Source organism: Protopterus annectens, chromosome 11.part0 (genome assembly GCF_019279795.1).
Source record: "Protopterus annectens isolate FY-2018-M chromosome 11.part0, PAN1.0, whole genome shotgun sequence".
Classification (NCBI taxonomy): domain Eukaryota; kingdom Metazoa; phylum Chordata; order Ceratodontiformes; family Protopteridae; genus Protopterus; species Protopterus annectens.
The window spans coordinates 883370293-883390720 of NC_056745.1; the positions used below are offsets into that span (position 1 = coordinate 883370293).

The 20428-nt window shown below is 38.3% G+C and overlaps 1 protein-coding gene across 1 annotated transcript in view; it reads right to left on the reverse strand.

The window, feature by feature from the left end:
• Window positions 1-299: 299 nt before the first annotated feature.
• The window catches only part of PPM1H (protein phosphatase, Mg2+/Mn2+ dependent 1H), a 1767842-nt gene continuing 1747713 nt past the window's right edge, over window positions 300-20428 (reverse strand). The window contains exons 9-10 of the mRNA XM_044088290.1: window positions 13840-13991; window positions 300-812 (exon numbers count right to left, since the gene is read on the reverse strand). Coding sequence (XP_043944225.1) covers window positions 665-812; window positions 13840-13991 — 300 coding nt within the window. The 3' untranslated portion in view covers window positions 300-664. The remainder of the gene's footprint in view (window positions 813-13839; window positions 13992-20428) is intronic.

Here is a 20428-nt window from a genome sequence, read left to right on the forward strand (position 1 = left end):
CTTTTCAACACTTGTAAATATTTAATAAAATACCTGACACTTTTTTAAATTCACTCCCAAATGTGGATTTCAATAAATATATAACTTGGACTATAATTTATACAATGAACATTAAATCATAAGCTTACATGTTTGTTGGTCAAGTATCATTCATAATGGAATAACAACAGGTGAAGAAAAGTAGGCAGACAGCATTCCTCTTAAGAGGCATCTCAGACCAACGCTGCAAAATGTGGAATGTTCAAAACACATGGCTCCCTAAAAATAATTTCCATGACATAAACTACACAAGTTATTTATATAATACAATGTTTTTTTTCCAGTTATGTGTGTCATTTTTATATACAAAGGATTTTTAAACACAATTTAAATATTTTAGACAGAAAGTTTTCATAAAGATGTATTATGTATTAAACCATACTTTTTTATTCTGTTAGACAGAACATCTGACTATAGTCAGTAGAACATTTTTAGGACTGGGAATGCTGTACCTTTAAGACATACTGCAAAAATACCTGCTCAAACTCTGCCATTCTGCTAGCAAATTCAAAGTTCATTCTGTGTTTCAGCAGACTACCACCAAAGTGAACTGTCATGCTTACATTGCCTATCATTTCTTCAAGCAGGCCAGCTTTTAATCATTTCCTCAGTACACCTGAGGTTTTCATGACAGTTTGTTTCCATACATTAATGGAATGATGAACACAGATATGTCATCTCCTGAGCCAAGTCGGTCATTGGATATCCTCCAGCCTCTGTCCTTCAGCACTCCTCTGGCCCTCATTACCAGCTCCTGAGCTGCTAAAGTGTACCTATATAACAATAGTAAAGTAAGTCATTAGTGTATGCCAAAAAGTTCATACTCTAGACCTTTTTGTTCCTCAAATATTTAACAATGATTTATTTAATTTATACCCTCATTAAAGCAGGACAAACAGTCTCAGTGGACAGGGTTTAAAAGCAGAGTAGGCAAGCATATCACTTTAAAAGGACAGTTTGTCACTATACTTATCAAATCTGTCACTGTTGTTCCAAACTGCTTCTTCAGCTTGGACTTCAAGTAATGGCACACTGAACAGGTCATATACATTCTGTAATAATCCCTGCTGGTGAAGCAATTCGAGCAGTCAGGTTATATACTGACATGCGAAATTCCCAACTGTTAAAGTAAATCTGAAGCAACTTGTGGTTTATGCAAAACATTTAAGAACAAAAGCTGAAAAGAAAAAGTGCCAAAGCAGGAAAAGACATTACTGTTTTGTAGAATAAAAAGGCCCAGCTGCAGAATACATAAATGTGTTTCTACAGCAGATGATGAGGAAGAGATTGCATTTTTTTAATAAGACAAAGAAAACAAATTACAAGCTAAATGAATGAGACTTGGCAACAAACAAAAACATCTTGAATTTAAAGCTGTCCTGAATGACCACTCAGATGCTATACCAATTTTAAAAGTGGAAAATAAGAAGCTTAAGCTATGGTCCACCGTGAGACCACACATTAACTATTATAAGAAGGACTGATATACTTTGAGGATCAAGCAAAAAGTAAAAATATTCAACTCATGGGTGTGTTTGAGAAAGAAGAGAGGCAATCTGAGGGAACATTTTTAAATGCTTGTAAAATGGGTGTCTCTTCCAGAGCAGGATATATGAAATAGAAGGGGACACAGAACCTTTGCTCAACTGCTCAACTGAAGCAGCCAACTTAGAGCCATCCTGATCGAATTCAAATCCTGTAAATTAAAAGAAAGAATTCCTTCAAACTGACTGAAGCCAAGCTAGCAGTTTAAGGCTGAAAGGGTCAAAGTGTGGATAGAGCAGGATGAATCTGCAGCTATCCAATATAAATGGATTTGATTTCTGCCAGTGACTAGACCGGATAAGCTTAAGGTTTGCACTACAGATTAATATATCCAGCTTTTATGAAGATCTTTTCCCATTTGGGCTTGAACATATCTAGATGCAGAAGAGGTAAACAAAACAATACTTGAATATCAAGTTAGCCAAGAACAATCAGAATATGTCTCTTAAGATGGTGAGGAGTTGTCATCAGGGGGCTCAGGAATGGGCACTGTACCATCATTATTGATCCCTTTCCATAGCTCGGACGGAGAAAGACTACAAGACTGAAGGCAGCACAGTCAGCGGGCTTCAAAATGAATGCAACTTCTTTATCTACAAGACGATGTGTTCGAGACAGTTTCTGGTTAGTACAGGATATGTCAATATTTATGTAATGCAGGGTTTAAGTCTACTGAATCTAAGATATACGTGAGTTAGGGGTGGGAAAAAGAAGGCAGAATTCCATATTGAACTGTACAATACTAAACTGACAAGGGAGCAGAGGTTCAGCTGGAACCTAATAGAACTGAATGTTGCTACACTAGTTTCTTTGCAGAGCAATTTGTGGGACCATATTTGCTAAAGGGAAGGAAGGGGTGCCTAGAGACAAAACAGAACTAGTACCTACAATGTATAACCTCCTGTTTTGCACATGCAGTGACTGTTGCTAAGACCTCTGTGCTCAGGATTATTTGGGACCTTACTTTGTCATCCAAAACAGGGTTGGATTTACAGTGAGGCTTCTTCTCCTTTCTTTTTCTTTATTGTTCTTGGATTACACAGTCAGCTTTAAAGTAGACTTTGTAAAAGCCTTCAGACAAAACTGGCAATGAGAACATCAGAAAATGTTACACATACTATTAAACATCATATGTTTATAAGCTGTGTATTTTCAGCTACGGTATATGCAATGTAGCACGACTAAAACTTTAAGTACTTTTAATAATGGGGATGTCAGCTGGACAATATGGGCTTTTTAAAAATATATCAATAATATAAGGATACGTATATGTTTTTGCATTTTTTTTTTTGTCATTTTCAGTTTCTGTTTCCTTCTAATTATAATTATATGTTTCCAGGTGGATAACAGAAGGAGTTGATACCTATGATATGGCTAAGTGGTTTACAAGATGAGGAATTTACAACATACTGTATGGTAAGAGGTTTGACTATGAAATGGCTCTTGTTTAAATCTTTTATGAAGTGGTCTGAGGAAGAGTCTTTCCCAAAGGGTAAGGTCTACAATGGCCTTTCAGAACCACTCTCCTGGACTGTGAAGTTGGGTGTAAGACTCCAAGTTGTGAGGTGTCCTCTGGTGGGTCCAAGATTGAAGGAGTGTCTGAAACTACCAAACCTGTGAGAGCTGCTCAACAGTGCTTTCCATAAATTTGAACATCAAAATTGTTCCCATTGGTGTTGGACTTGCTCATACTGTTTCAATTGTTGATGTTAAAGGAACAGTGCCAACAACTGATATAGCTGAGGTTTTAACTAGCACCAAGACTGTTTTCAACATCAGTGGGTCAAAGGTGGAGTACTCAACTGAGAATGGCCCTGATGGGATAGGGGCCAACCCTGGCACTGAAGCCTCAACTTTTACTGTATGGTGCCTAGCTGTCCTTAGCATTTGAGATGAATGTTGACACCACAGTATTCAAAAAGAGTCAGTGCTGATAAAGATAATTCCACCGATGCCAGTGCAGATGACACAATGATAACTGAATTAATGGATTTCACAGAAATAACTGAAGGTGGACGGGATTCAATATAGCTGGATAACTCCCTCTCAGAGGAGAAGGTGCTCAATCTATCCCTCAAAAAGGTGTCAGGTACTACCTGAGAGACTCTAGCAGGAGAGGTTTAGAGAACCTGACTGAAGAACTAAGATAACCTTTGAAGGAAGAGGCACTGGTCTAGTGACTTTAGAAAAGAGGGCTTCTACATCTGGTTTCCTCTAACTCTATCATCCTTCTCAGTTCTCCTTTTTTGGCAGGAAGGAGCTCCTTCAAGATTAATTTATTACAATGCTCCTGTAAAGTTCTGATACCACACACCTTACATATATCACAGTACTCCTTAAGGAGTTCATGACCCATGCAAATCACACACAAAACATGGGTGTCCTGGTGTAGAATTTTGTAGCCACAGCAGCCACACTTTATCCACTTCCATGAGAAAGCAACAGTGTAAAAAAGTAATTGCTAATGCCTGTGGGAGAAGGTGGTTACAATAAGCAAAGATACAATTGTAGACTCACTTGGCCCCTTATTAAGATCAAAAACACAGATATACTCAAACAATCTAAGCCAAAAACTTGAAAGGCTAATGGTGGAAGTCTGACTAACTAAGAAAATACTGAAGCAGAAAAGCACTCAACAATTGCTAGGCATACATGCTTGTGGGAAAAGGGGAGGATTGTTGACAAAAACATGAAAAGGGTTAAAACAGTGTAGAAGATACAGACTCCATCACACTCCTACATCTAGAAAATTTCTCTATCAGTTTAGGAAAAAATATCACAGAATGCATAAACTTATCATTTGAATCATAAGGTCTGTTGGGTACCTGTAGGTGGTACTATTGTTGAGTGACTCAGTGCAGGGTTCAGTAGTGTTTCAAATATTTCTGACTGCCTGATGCTGAAAGGGGCAAACAAAATCTGGAGATGGAAGAATGGGGGACTTAGAAAAGGGGTTTGAGCTCTGGGAGAGATGATGCTTGTTCAGTGCTGCAAGCAGTGAACAGTCTTTCAATGTGAAAGTATATGGACTGGATAATGTAAGATGAGCAGGGTTCTCCTTCTGTCAGGTTACTGTGTTTGGTTTTATTTTACTTTGATAAGATGGTCATGGTTTGATACGCTAAAGTCTCTTGAATTCATGTAAGCAACATGCAAATATTGTCTTGACTATTGCAAGATTTATTCATATTGGTTCATAGGTATATATAAGGCTATCAGATCAGTCTTGTAGACAGGAGCTTAGCCACTGCAATGCTCACTATTTGCTTCCTCTAGTCATAAAGGGGTGAGGAGCTAGACTGTGTGAATTTATGGGTCCCCATCTTATTCAATCAGGTTGGATTTAAAGAGTGTTACTAAGAGTCTTTTTTGGAGCTGTTCAAGATTATTTACCTGGTTTTTGGAGTTTTTGAGTGTTACTAAGCTACTTTCACTTGCTTACACTGGATCAAAAATTATTTTTATGTGTTCTCAATGTAAATTATTGTGTAACCTACTCATTATATTATTCTTTAGTTTGTTACAAACCCCAGTATGAGCCTGGAAATGGTCCATTTGGATCACTGCCTTACCCCGGTCAATCAACCAACCAATCAATCAATAAATACATAGAGACAGGAAGCATTCCATAGTTGGGAGATCCTTTGACAGAAGTTATCTACTCTCACAATTCATTCTGTTAATATTACAATGTAGATTCAGACCTGAAGGATGAGTACCGGTGGTGCTACCTGTTTTACAAAGGTGTAAAATATCAGGCAGGACTGCACTGTTTGCAGCTCTTTGAGTTAAGTAGAGGCCAAAAGCATAAGTCTGGAGGAGATGGAATAGATACGTCTTTTAAACATTCTGTGTAGCTTTGGGGAGCACATATCCAAGAGTTTCTTGGTGAGGAAGCACTGTATTTTTCTGGTTGAGTAATATAGCTGAATAGAAAGGGGGCATTATACTATATTATGAGTCTGATGAAGAGAAGAATGGGATAATTACTCCTTTTGATATGAAGGATAAGTATTTACTTATTTATTGCACTAGGGAGAAGGATTTCTCAATGACAGTTGATATGGGGTAGCGAAAAGAGAATTTGTTGTTCATGAATGTACCTAGACTTCTTATGAGAGCATCTATTTTGAAGGAGGTATCATTTATGAGGTAGGTGCAGGAGTGTTCTTGCTTCTCATAGGGAACAATACTGCATACCTATGGAATTTGCTTAAGAGTGTGTTCCTGACACCAGGAGTTTTTGTACATTTTACCCGTTTAGAGAATATGGATGTCATTAGGTGAGTCAATAACAGCTCCAAGTTTGCTGTCATCAGCAAACTTAGCCAGAGATCCTTTAAATCACCTTGGACATCAATGAAGTATATGCTAAAGAGGAGTGGCCCTGAAACAGAGCTCTGTAGAATGCCACTGATGACCTGCCTTTTTAAGGAATGTGTGCCACCAACCTTGACTGTGTGGGTCCTGTCTGACTGCCATTTTTGTAATGAATGACTTTTGTAAGGGTTTATATTTAATTGAGTTTGTATCTCAATAATGCCAGAGTGTTGGATAGTGTCACACTCCTTTCATAAATTCAGGTAGACTGGGTGCATCAATTTCCCATCATCCAGTGCTTCAGAAACCTTCTCAAATAAATTTGTCAGGTTTGCAATGTGGGATCTCCCTTTCGCAAAGCCAGACTGGTTAGGATCAAGGGCTTGTAAGTTAATCTAATTATTTATTAGTGCTATACCGAAACACTACAATAATTTACAAATGGTGCTAGTAAAGCTAACTGGTGTACTGTTCCCCAGGTCAAAGGAAGAGCTGTCCTTGTGGAGGGTGTAATGCAACAGGTGTCCTCCATGACTTACTTTTCACACTAACAAGCAGACAGCTTAGTATGTTGTCTTGACCCATAGAGCTTATGTTTTTGGGTTTTGAAGAAAGCTTTTAAAACTTGTTCTGAGTAATTACAGGTAGTGGTATGGGCCAAATGGAATAAAGGGAGGCACATGAAAGGGATGGGGTGGATATGACATAAATTTATCAGCTGATATGTTAGCAATGTTATCTGGGTCAGAGTAGGAGGCAACACTGATGAACAACTCATTGCAGTGTTCAGTACTGTTACAAAGACAACTGACTTCTTTTAAAGCAGGCTTTGCAGTTATCTTTTGATGAGGTGTCAATATTTACGCTGTACTTGTTTTTGCAGGTACTGATCTTCTACCCTAGTACTTTACTTACTTTTCTGAAATCACATCCAGAGTAGGGTGGTTTGAGCTTATTTCTTAGGGTCAGCTGTTTTTTTTTTTTTTTTCAAAGTTTGTTGATACCAGGATTCCACCATAGGAGCTTGTCTCTAAATTTGGCATTGTATTTATAGTGGATGGGGACAGATGTCATAATGCAGAGGTTTAGATGGGAGTAAACATCAGTGGTATAAGTGGCCACATGTCCTGTGAGGTAGAAACATTTTTTATCTGCTTAGATTATCAGAATGCTAAGAAGGACCTTAGCTTTTACCTTACAAGGATTATAAAATATTATAATGCTACTAAACGAGCACTTAGAAAATAAACTGTTATACGTATTCTGGTACTGGTAGAGTGAATGTCTGTAGCTTGCAGCTATAATTTGTGTAGGTGATCATTTTCTAAGAAGAGGTTAACACAAGATCATTTTTTTGTAAGTAGGGACACGTCATGAAAGTGTTCAATTCTTTCATGGGTTTTGCACTTAAAACGTTATGGAATGTTATAAAGGTAACTGAATGGTCTTATGTTACAAACTATTCTTGTTATATTTCTAATGTGATTATTAATTTACTAAGTTATTTCAAGTTTGAAATGTTTAAAGTCTGTGAACTCAGATGCTGTACTTATCTAGCAACAGGATTGTTTTGACATTTAATCTTTGCTATTCGTTATTACTAAATGTGACTCTCATGATATTATTATAATATCTAGTCATCATTGTTTCATAAACTGATTTCTCTGCAAACTTAACTACTTGGTGGACTTTATAATAGTCTGCACTTAGTGTTGATTATTTAAAGGAGTAGGCTTTAAGCTTCAAAAGAAAAGCCTGTTTTATAAATCTATAGCTACCTATTTTATTTCCTTAAACTAGGTGGCTTTGTGGCTTCACTGTGGAAGGTAACCATGTCTGAATAAACCTTGGAAACTGATGCAACAAGAACAGGTACAATGTTACTTAGAGCAAAGGCTCTCCTTGGAAGTGCTTTTATTCACCTTGTACATATTTATATTGTTATGCTGTCAATCAATTTACATCTGGAAAACAACATTTCTGCTGTGTCACACAGGGGAACTACTATTTAAAACAAAAGGAATTAGGAAGTTGTTTGTGCCACTTGTAGAATCTACTATATGATAAAACAATTGAGTGTTTTTTTATAGCACTGCTTACAGAGGGTCAAGCTGGGTGTGGGGAGGGGTAGTGCCGCTTCATGGTCCAGCAAATTGTTTTTTTCAGACAGTGAATGCTTTATCTTTAACATGCTATTGAATTTGAAAGCAATGACTTGGCATGTAAATGAGTTGAAAAACATCACAAAACAAGACAGAGTAATGACTTTTCTTAAGAAGCAAAACACTTACGTGATTGTAGTATATGAAGCTCACAATAATCTAGGAGTCCCAGCCTTTTTACATTGCTACCAGAAGTAGTGGTTGTGATACCAATTTCTAAATTCTGTTCAATGCAAACTGAAAAAATACTGGCTGACCTAGATGCTATACAAAGGTGAAGGAGTTTTGGGGAGGCACTTATATCAATTTAGTTTTGGTTTATAGACTTTTAAAAAACCTTTCAGATTGCACTAACACTTATTCTGACACAGATAATGGCTCATCAACAAAGATTAACTGTGTTATGGAGAAACTTGAATCTAGTAACTAGGCATATTTATGTGGACTCTAGCTCAATTAAATTATCATCTGTTCAGATATTGTTTCCATCCTACTCTATATGATTTGGGGTTTAAGTTATAAAAGTGGTCTTTTAGGGTAATCTACAGTTGCTGAATTCATTTACTACTCACCAAAACACTCTGCTCGTTGTATTATGGATAGGATATATGCAACTGAAAAGCATTTATAGACAGATTTGAGTCAAACAATTAAGCTACTATTATTATCTGACCATACACCACTAACTTTTGAAATGACACTGGATATTACAACACAAACAAACAAATTCCTTGGGGCTTCCCTACTTTATTTTCTTCAAAAGTAACAGTTTATGAGATGGTATAAGGAGTTGGTAGGTAAAAAACATAAAAGAGATAAGATGAACTATTTCTAGCTGGATGAGAAGCAATAAATAGAATTCTAAAGGGGGTCTATATTAGAAAACCGAACGTCCAAAACGACGAAAGCCTAATGAGCAACACGTATACGTCAAACTACCACAAGAGCGAAGGACCTAAATGTCGAAAACCACGATACTGAATGCACTTCAAACTACAACAGCGCCACACAGGTAAGTAAAACACACATAAACTTCACTAATCACACTTTTGCAGGGGGGCAAGCCCCTGTGCACCCCCCTACTTATATATATACCTACTCCGAGATTGCACTACAGTGGGGAAAAGGATATATTTCCTCTTCCCCATGATTACCCTTGCTGGCCACAGGAATTAGATTGGCATTCTGGTTTTCGAGATTTAGGTCCTTTGCTCTTGTGGTCGTTCAGCGTATATGTGCCGCTCATTAGGTGTTCGCCATTTTGGATGGTCGCATCTAATATAGACCCTTATAAAGGAACCCAGTTTACAGTACACTAGTGAAATAAGGTAGAAAGAAAAGGATAAAGTATCTTCAAGCAGTAGCTTAAATCTCACCAAGACAGGGCGACTTATTCATTAAAACATTTAAAGATGATCTAGTGGAATACTCAGATAACAGACTATGATTCCCAAAGATAGTTGTTTGAAAGGACCATTTTTTAATAGTCTTAACTGCTAAGGATTTAAATGAACTACAAAAGAAAGTGTGTTAAGTGTGTTAAACTGTGCTTAAAATTAGAGATGACGCTAACACAGCAGTGAGGCATTAAGAGACAGTTATACAGGTTTTCATACCATTCTTCAAGATTTACATATGAAAGAAACCTTTTATAAAGCTATTAATCAGATCAGAAATTTTCGGATCAGTTGCATACTCCAAAACAATTGACCACAGAGAAGATGTCATAAAGCCTATTGCATAACTAACTTAATACAATAATGAGGGTTCATGCAATGGACAAATCTCAAGGGTCTGACAGAATACCTACTGCTTTCTACAGACTGGGTAAGGGAGATGCATTAAAGGTATGGCTACAGCTTATGAACAACATAGTACAAAAGAAGGATGTGCCAGGCTCTTGGTGAGAGGCAGTAGTTATTGTGATACACAAAGGAGGGAAGGATCGAACACAGCCATCCTCCTACAGACCAGTGTCAGAGCTAAATCATGTATGGCATTGTGGCAAAGCATGTGGCTAACATAATTTCTGAATCGAAAGGTTTGTGGGGGGGGGGGGCAGCAGATTACTAACAATAAAATTAAAACCTTAAATGAAAATGCAAGCCAGTCTAGATGCAAAGAGCAGAATGCTGATTTTCAGTCTTGGTATTGAGAAAGCCTTTGATTGAGAAGAGTAGTGGTTTCTTTTGTTAAAATGGATGGGTCTTCCTGTGGATTTCAGAAATTTATTGGGAAATAAATGCAGTGATCCTTTGGTTGGAATCAAAATTTTGGCAGCATGCTCAGAATTGTTCATTTTAAACAGAGCTGCAAGGCAAGGGTGCCTGCTATCACCTCTGTTATTTGCTATTTGCCTCAAACCACTAGCGATACAAGGTTATAAACAGACTCAGAATCAAGTAAAAAATGTTATTACTGACAATAATACCATCAACTTGCCTGATCATCAGTGTAACTTGTGGTAGTTTTTTACTACTCTACAATTACTCATACAAGCATCAGAGCACAAAATAAATGTTTCAAAGTCTAAAACTTTTCAGTTAATTATCCATTCTCAGATAACTTAAAAACAACAGCTTCCTTTTCTATAGATTCACAGGAAATGAAAATATTTAGGACTGCAGCTGTTTACTACTGTAACTAAATAAAGTTAATCTACTTATGAAGTTCTAAGTACAAATTTAAGTCTTTTTTCAGAAATGGAAAATTATAATTTTAGATAAGAATCAGATACAGTCCAAGTTAGTCAAATGTTTGATTTATCCTAAGTTCTTAGTGTAAGGCAAGTATTTCTTATATCAGCCTGTGGTGTGCTTTTTTTGTCTCATCCAAACAGTGGATATTAGGACTTCATATGGGAGGATTAATGTCCCACTGTAGTTTGGTATAGGTTATTATTTTTAAGAGTTTGGCTAATGTGGAGCACCTGTTGTCTTCTGTTATTTGCAGGATATATAACTAAAAATGTAATCATTTAAATAATGGCAAATCCTTATTGTCCACATTGAAAAGATATGTTGATAAATTCACTGAATGCCTTACCAAAACTAGACATCTCTGAAGTATGAATGCCTTACCAAAACTAGACATCTCTGAAGTATGACGTGATAGGACCTGGTATAGAAAAAGCTGCTTTGTATCAAGGAATATAGAATTACAACTGAGGATGTCATTCTGGAATAAAAACTGTAAACAATGTTTCTCAAAGGTGTACACTGGAATATGGGTACAGGAGAGTCAACACCAAAAATATCTTTTGGCATTGAAAAGGAGTGGGAACAGATCTAAAATTCTGAGCTCAAGTGACTGATAAGAGCAGAGAAATGTCTTAGTTGGAGGCCTTAATCAAACTTAGACTGCATATGGAAGGCAGGGTAGTTTACTAGACTCTATGTCAGGCATTTAAAAAAACATGAAATGGCTAAGCAGAGAGAATATGGAGACAACAAACTTAGTAAACCTGAGACTAGAGGCAAGACAGGAACAACACACTGAAAGATGGTGGTAAGTCACGTCTATAAAATACAGCATGATTTATACTGTAAGTAGTGGTGGGCCTGAGGGACATCTGAAGATGGAAAGATATTCAATGTGCCAGGGAAGCATGGATTAAGATATGTTTAAACCCTAAATATGTAAAAATCAGGGAAATTTCATATAATCACATGGAAATGTTTGCACCAATAAATTCACACATCAGGAATAAAGCATTTTTTTTCTCAAATTGCTTTTTTGACCCAGTGCTTACTGACTATTGAGCCTTCCACTTCAGCTGGGCATGGCCTATTCATTCCCTTATTATCAGTTGACAGCTATCTGGTGGAGGCCATCATTCATGTAGTCACAGCGGTGCTTTGGCCTAACTTCACCCTCCTGGGCAGGGGCCTATAATGTATCTTCTATGTAACTGCCTGCCGCTGCATGTGCTCTCACTACCTTTTAAGCATATGTCTTCCACACAGTCTGGATGGTGGTGAGGGCATAAAGCACCACTATGGCTATCTGGTGGGGGCTGTAACTCAGGCAGCCACAGTGGTGCTTTGTGCCCTCACCAGCAACCAGATAATGAGGAAGACTCATGCCTTAGCCTAATCTAACCCTCCTGGGCAGCAGAGTGTGTGTGTGTGATCAAATTCGCTGCAGAGGTCCACAATATCTGACCAATGCAACTATATGCTTCCACAAACCCACTTTTAATGGCTTCTTACCATCTGTGGTTTGCTGAGCCTATTATTTGCCCTCCTCTCCAGGCCATGTATCTGCATCTCAGCCATGGCTCCAAAGGACTTTTATGCAGAAAATGGCTGGATCTACCATGTCCCCTCGGGATGTATATGCCCATATTCACTTGCCAGTTCCATTATTCAGCCAAACAGCTAATTGATCCCAGGTTGTCTGGGCTGCAGTCAAATTTTTATCCTTCTGCATCACTGTAATTGTTTAAGTAGCAAAAATTTTCCCTACGGTAAACTGTGCAGGTTGGAGATGTGACTTGGGGAGGGGGGAAATTGGGGATAGTTTTCATATACTTTGGGTGGGTACTAAGTTGGAAGCATACAAGCTATGGATTCAGGAACTTGTAAATAAGAGATGTTTGCCAAAAATTGTAACCATTTGTTTATTTTCTGGCAATAGAACATGATACTCAGCTTTCAAAATAAAACTTGAATCTAGTAGTATTAATAATGTTACTTGCCAAGATGCTCCCAGAATAAAACAGTTAAAGGACCTGATAACAGAACTGGCAGATGCAGAAGAGATGGTTATAAAAGGGGATTCTAGACAATGATTCCTGAATAAATGTCTTCTGTGTTATCAACACTAAGATATTCACAGTGATAACTAGGGATATAAATCGGTAATGATGGGGTGCTAAGAGGTTTTGATATAGTCAATCAAGCAGTTGTCTGGGGGGAGAAATAAGTGGCCTTCTACCACTTTATTACTTAATATTTTTATTGAGTTGAAAGATTTATTTTCCACAGTGAGTAAATACTCTATATGGTAGAAAGATATTTTTTAACTTTAGATCGCTGTTTTCAATGTACACTTCTCTGAAGTTTATGTTATTAAATGCAGAACCCATTTAAAATCTCAGAAATTTACGAAGTTTCTGAAATTGTGTTGGTATATTTTGTTCTGATATATTGTTCAATAAAAGTGAATTTTCAAACTGCTTTTATTCCTAAAAGCCGCAATAAGTAATTACATTTTCAAGGTCAGACAGGAAGGACAAATCGTAATACTAGTACATTAGCTCTCTTGAAGACCTCATTGCGTTTACCTGGAAATTTCTTTGCTGTGAACTTTAGCAATGCAGCATGCAGATTTAATTTTTTCTTCCTTTCCAAGAAAGCATGATTCCTTACCTTACTATAGCTGTCTTGGAAACCACTTGGACATACCATGACTTGTAGAACTAGAAAAAGGCAGTAGTTCTGTCTGGTGTGGCAAATCACTATGTCTGCTTTGATTCTGCCACACAATAACTAACTAACTAACTAAATAAATACATAAGTAAATGAAAAACAGGTTGATATGAAGTGTTAGCAGACTGACAGAACAAGCTCACGTGATACAAACAGCCAGAAAAACATAACGACTTCAGAACATTTTCAGAATTTTTATGTTTCTTCACTGCTGCAGATCTCCTAAGACAAGTTTGCACTTTATGGAAGATCTAAATATTAACACATTGCTTTTCCAAGTCAGCACATGGTTATTTGAATAAATATGTTTAATATAAAGTCCTAAACACCACTGCACTGACCTGTGTGGATCATCGGGGTCACAATTTGCAAGAAAGTTAGCAACAGCTTCTCCCACCTCTTCATTTGAAAGAACATCCCACAGTCCATCTGTGGCTAATACCAGAACATCATCGGCTCCATGTTCATACTGTAAAAGGTCATATACTTCTACCTGCATCAAAAAAGACAAATTAGCAATATATATATATATATATATATATATATATATATATATATATATATATGTTTTCTTATTAAACAGACAAACCATTTAGGGAAGACAGGAAGAAAGAGAGAAAGAATACAAGATCTGTTTTGATGTGAATTTTAAAGTACAACACAACATGAGTGAAAAACTACACATGCTTTTTTAACACCAACATTTAAGACAGGATGTAGATCTTAGCCAGCAGAAAAAAAAATGCTTTCCTTAAACATAGCAATATGATTTGTGAAAGGCAGATAACACAAAAATAAAAATAATGCTTAAGGTATTTTGACAGAGCTAGTTCTTTTTACTGCAGATAAACATTTTGCAAAATGTTCACTACATTTCCATTGTTTGCAGTCTAAATGTCAAATTGTGGGAGCTCATTAATTCCTAACTAAGATTCAGTACATTCATGAACTACTCAAAGAGGCATTTTAATTACCCTGGTGACTCAAATTTGAAAGGGTCTTGATAAGCTTGGCAAACCAGTTACAGAAAACTGCCACCTGTTTTAGTATTCTGAAACTGTTCAGTTGGTTTATCTTTTAGCAGAGTATAATCAGATTTATCCTTAGTTTGGCATGTACTTGGCAGCTTTTCAAGTCTGTAAGCTTTGACCTTACTCAGGATGTTTTGCCTTCACAATTTGTATAACACAAAGTCTAGTGCAGTCATGGCTGACCAACACTGCAATCACGTGAAAAGAGATTATAATTGTCATTCAAAGTATATATCTCACTCCTTGTCACTATAGTTTGTGGTTCTGCCTTTTTAATGTTAGAGACAAAGAAAATAAAGAAACGTGTTGAATATCAGAGTATTTTTTTTTAAATATTATAGAATTTCATAAACAGGCTGCAGAATATCTAATTATGTTGTGCTGTCCTGAAACAAACATAAAAGATAAAGGCATTCTGCCATCTGTGTAAAAATGACAACATGGTCCATTTAAGGAAGGCAATGTCACAAATACCACAAAAATGCATTATCTGAACCAAACAGTGCCTGTCTAACTTTGTATTCCACACCTTGTGAATGTGAACATTTCCACCCTCATTTAAACAATTTGCATCAAAAATGCTTCCTACCAGCCAGTCCTGTGGTATACAGGGACGCAGCCCTGATTATGACTAAATGACCCATATTCTATTAGGGGCTCAGGCACTGCAAGCAGAGGTGCTGGAAGCTGTTGAAGACTGGGGGAGGGTGAGAGGGGCACTTAGTGATCTGAAAAGGGCAATTATTTTAAAACTGCTTACTGCCAAAACATAGGTTCACTTGGAGGACATTTTAAGCTTAGCCAATTTCCCTTTTGGTGGTTGAATTAACATTTCCTGACTGGTCTTACCTATCCCATGGCTGATAACTGTATATTAGCCCTAGTGAGAATAAATGTGTTCACACTATAAATAATTTGAGGGGACCCATGTAAGGGATGCAGCATTTAGGAACTGCCTCTATCCATTAGTGGCATGGGGGGGCAATCCTGGAGTACATTTTCTATTACCCATCCTTAAATCTAAGTTGCATTTGAATGTGGACAGGGATGAGCTTTGTTTTACTTGAATGGACGGTCTGTTCTGGAATAGTGGTAGCCTCTGTTACATATATCCATCTCATCCCAACATTCAATTTAGATACCTGGACTGAGTATTTCTGATGTTCAGTAGGTCCATCTGTATTAGGTCTGAGGATGCCTTGTATGATGGACATGCCACCTCTAAGCACTCTGTAAAATACTGAGTATAGTGATACATTTTTGAGGTGGTCCATGCAAGACCTATTATTTAGGTCTTGTATCCTTTTAGTAAAGTATCTCTGTGGGTATTCCAATTGTTACATAGGTCTGGACAGATACATACCAAAGTGGGCATTTTACAAAATGACTTGACCTAATGAGGGCTTTGTAAAGGGGGACAATAACATCTCTAGATCTAGTCAAAATCAATTTGTTTATAAGCTGTGCAATATAGAAAGACTTTCTTATGACTCTGGGCATATGTTGGTCAAAAGTTAGGTCACTGTACACACAAGTTCCCAAATGCCAAACAACTGGGTCAGTTCTCAGGGGGCATTGTCAATTTGGCAGTTTCCTGGAGTAGATGACTTCCCAAAGGATATGATAATGCATTTCTTGGAGTTTAGTTTCAATTCATGACTCTGGGACCAGTTATTGTTTGGGAGAAACCTTCCTGCATGATGGCTAAGTCATTTGGTGATTCAGTAACTGCTCCTAGCTTGCAGTCATCTCAAACTTATTTGCCCAAAGCCCTTTGGTATTTCCTTCTATTGTTGAGATGTATATGCCAAACAGAAAAAGTCTCGGCACCAAACCCTGGGGGACTCCATTGGTGACTGGTCTATTCCCCTACTTTGATCTCCTGCATCCTATGAGCAAGCATACATGTATGCATTCTTTGATTCACCTTCCTGACTGTATTAACCTGATTGTATTAAATTATATTCCTTGTATAATACAGCACCACTTGTTAGAATGTGTTTTAAATTTGTAGTTTGGAACAGTCTTCTAGTAAGCAATGAAACAAAATGTATGAACCAATAATGACAAAACTACCCATTTCAGAAAATTTCAATCATAAAAGACCACTCAAACTTCTGTCATTACAATCCACCAATATCAGTAAATATGCAAAATCTCTGCAGAAGTAAGTAATTTAAATAATTCCATATTAAAGGGATCAGTAACTAATGAAGAGGTTGCTGCTAGCAAACAACTTTATATTTCATTGTTTCATCTACAAATAAAGTGCCTGTTGCCCTTGAAGAATAAATTGCCTATGCTACATTAAAAAAATGATAACCTACTAATTTTGCAAAGGGAAATAGATGGCAAACTGATAACAGAAACATAGTTACGAGGTAACTCCTCCAAAGGAGGACATTCATAAGGCTGCAGCATCGACTCCCTTTAAAGTACAACACAGTACAGTATCAGTGATCCATCTGCATACTGTGGGAGTAGAACCCACAGCTTTTTGCATTTACTGCCTGTTGTGCTACTAACAATGCAAACAACTTAGCAGAAGTAGCACTAAACTTCTCTTCCCCTGAAGCTCTCAGCTCCTTGTAAAATTCACTTGACACTCAACTAAATCTCTCAACTTCACAGCACAAGAAATCTGTAAAAAGCCCAAATTTATTGGGGGGGGGGGCAAAGGCCCCAAACCAGGGACACATTTAAAATATTGCTTTTATAATCTTAGAAAGTTGCTATAATAAAGTGTTTTTTGTTATCATGTGTTTCCTGAAAGATAGGGAGATTGAAACGTAAAGGGCTATCATTATTTAATAAATTCAGTTCTCACTGATTTGCCAGAAAACCACACATTTTAAGAGGAATAGACCAAAAGTATGAGGCAAATATTCTGTGAAAATCTGGACAGTTGAGAGCTATGGATTCAACTCCCTGAATCACAAGTGGTGGTATGGATACAGAATTCAGGCTCTTAGGTTCATAGGTTGGTACTGGGCTATCTGCCTGAAGGCATACATTAGCCCAGCCACATTGTGCGGTATTCACCTCCCCTTTAGTAGTTCCCTAGACCCTTGTACTAGCAGCTAGTACCCTTGGCCCCTATCTAGTAGTGCTGTTGGTGTGATCCCTGGTGTGAACTTTCTGTTACCCATCCACTCATCAAGGTTCCTCTTGAAGAGTGATAGTGAGGGGCTCTGTCTTATGTAGATCGGGACCCTGTTCCATAGTAAGGGAAGTGTCTGCGAAGGGAATCTATCCCTCCAGCATGTTCTATTCATTGTTGTGTTGAGGTTTATATCCCTAGAGTGTGTAGCTCGAGTAGATTTGGTTTTGCTAAGATGGAGCATGTTCAACAATTCCGGGTTGGACATGGCTCTGTACGTTAGACAGAGATCGCCTCTGAGAAGGCGGTATGCAACAGAGGACAGTTTTAGCTTTTTAAATCGTGCTGCATAGGGAACTGTTTGAGGCCAGTAATCCTCTTGGTTCGGTACCTCTGTGGACTCTCCAGCTGCTGCAGATGTCTAGCCAGGTACATTCCAAATGGTGCATTGTGCTCAATAATGGGTCTGATGAGGGAAGAGTAGAGGGGCACCATTACATCCTTAGATCTTGATGCGAACCCTTTCGTGATCAGATGGGTCACATAGGATTTTCTAACCACTTTGGCAACATGGTTATCAAAGGAAAGCTGACTATCTACTTGGGTCCCTAGGATCCCTTATTTCTTCTTCAGATTTCAGGGGATTACCTCCTTTGTTGTAGTTTGCGGGTACTCTGTTTTTTCCAAAGGTGATTACTATGCATTTTTTTGCATTTAGCTTGAGACCATGGCTTTGACACCATGCATCAGTCTCATTTAGGCCCTTCTGGAGGATCTCCATGTCGGCCGGAGACTCTATTATAGCAGCCAGTTTGCAGTTGTCTGCAAACTTAGTCAGCCACAGCCCTTCCGTGCTTGCCTGTACTTCTGAGAAGTATATGCCAAACAGGAGGGGCCCCAGGACAGAGCCCTGAGGCACACCGCTCGTTACTGGTCTGGATTCGGACATAGATCCCGCTACTCTTACTTTATGGGATCTGTCTGAGAGCCAGTTTGCAATCCATCTTGTGACGTAAGGGTTTATGCCCAGGCTGGTGAGCTTATCAATAATACCTGAATGGGGAATGGTGTCAAATGCTTTAGCAAGGTCAAGGTAAGCCGTGTGTGCCTCCTTTCCCTTATCTATAGCCTGAGTAACTGTCTCAAAGAAATCCACCAGGTTCAGGTTCTTGTTTGAGCCTGAGTAACACTAACCACCAGGTATACCTAACTGGGGCATGTTACACACACACACACACACACACACACACACACACACACACACACACAAACACACACGGGAGTAGAATAACTCCCACAGATAAAATAACTAAACTCTTCTTACCAGCATGACTCTGGCAGCACCAACAGAACAGCGGCAGCATATCTCCTGTAACATAAAGCTATAAGAGAACAAGAACAGCTAGTTTAGTTAGTTTAACTTCCGCGCGTGAATCCATGAAAACTCCACTTCATTATTTTTTTCCGACAGGTTTTGCCCCCCCCCCCCCCCCCGGCTCTATGGTTCCAGCACTCATGACTGCAAGGGTCAAGTTGGGGATGATAAAAGTGATCAGTCATCATTAACTCACTTATCCTGGTTTGGGAGGAGGCAGTGGCATCAGCTCTGGCTCGTCACTTGGATGAAATCTAGGGGGAGCATTAACCATTCTATACATGCAACATGAACCTGCGGAACACATGCTGCCTGCAGTGACAGGTCATTAACAAATCTAGGGAACTGCATGTGTATGTGTGAAGCCAGACATTTCCCTGAGGTTAGGCAGTTTTAGTGGAGCTCAAGGGATGCGACAAATGAGTTAGGAACTCCAGAGGTAGAAAGGAAGGATGGGATGAGAGGTCTGCCTGACCACCTGACTGATCTGTTCCCTACCACCTGACCCTTGCTCTTAGAAGGGAGAGGACTAAAGAGCTCAACATAATAAACAAAATAGGCCATATGGCTCTCACCTCTAGAAGGGGATGGGCTGAACTTCTGTTTTGAACAGTGAAGCTAGTAAGCTCAACAGCAGAGAATGAATGGGTGACAGAACCCTCACCATGCCAGGGAACCAGTGTGATCTAGGATAGAAGGTCTTGGTATGTTTCTCAGGGTGTTCAATCCTAGTCCCTCAAAAGGGATAAATGTGCCATTTGGATGAAGGCAGGGGCACCACTGGGTCATTCATGCAGATGAAAAAAAAATTTTTCCAATGAACCCCTCAGTTAAGGCAATGTTCTTCAATAGCAATGCAGGCAACAATTTGAAAAATACATTTAAGGTTTTTGGAGATTTTCAGTCATGGCGGCAAAATTGTTTTGTAAAGAATCAATATCAAAACACAGAATGATTACATTTGTACAAGAAGAAGCACAGAATTCACTGCACTGGGGGAATTTTTAATCATATTTTGCCTTTTATGATGTCTAGCCCCTTTTCCTAAATATGCAATTCATCCTTAATTCCCTTCCCTGTACATAGCATAGAATGAAATGTACTACCATTCGTGATACTCCATCAAATGTTAGCCATTGGAAAAACTACCATTTGGTGAGGAAATGACTAAAGTACATGCTGCCAAACTTTACCTTTGTCATTTGTTCTTCTTTCCTTCTGTACTGTTTACATTTTAATAGTGCCTCAGCGCCTCTTCCCATTCTTCTCTTGCCCTTCCTCCTCCTCCCCCTTATTTTGTTCTGCTATATGCATCTCTATGCCATGTCCAAGAATCTCCTAATTCCCATTTCTGAATCAGTTTCCTCTTTTTTATAACTGTGTGCTACTACACTTTTTGCCTTTTTGACCAATAACCTTTGTAT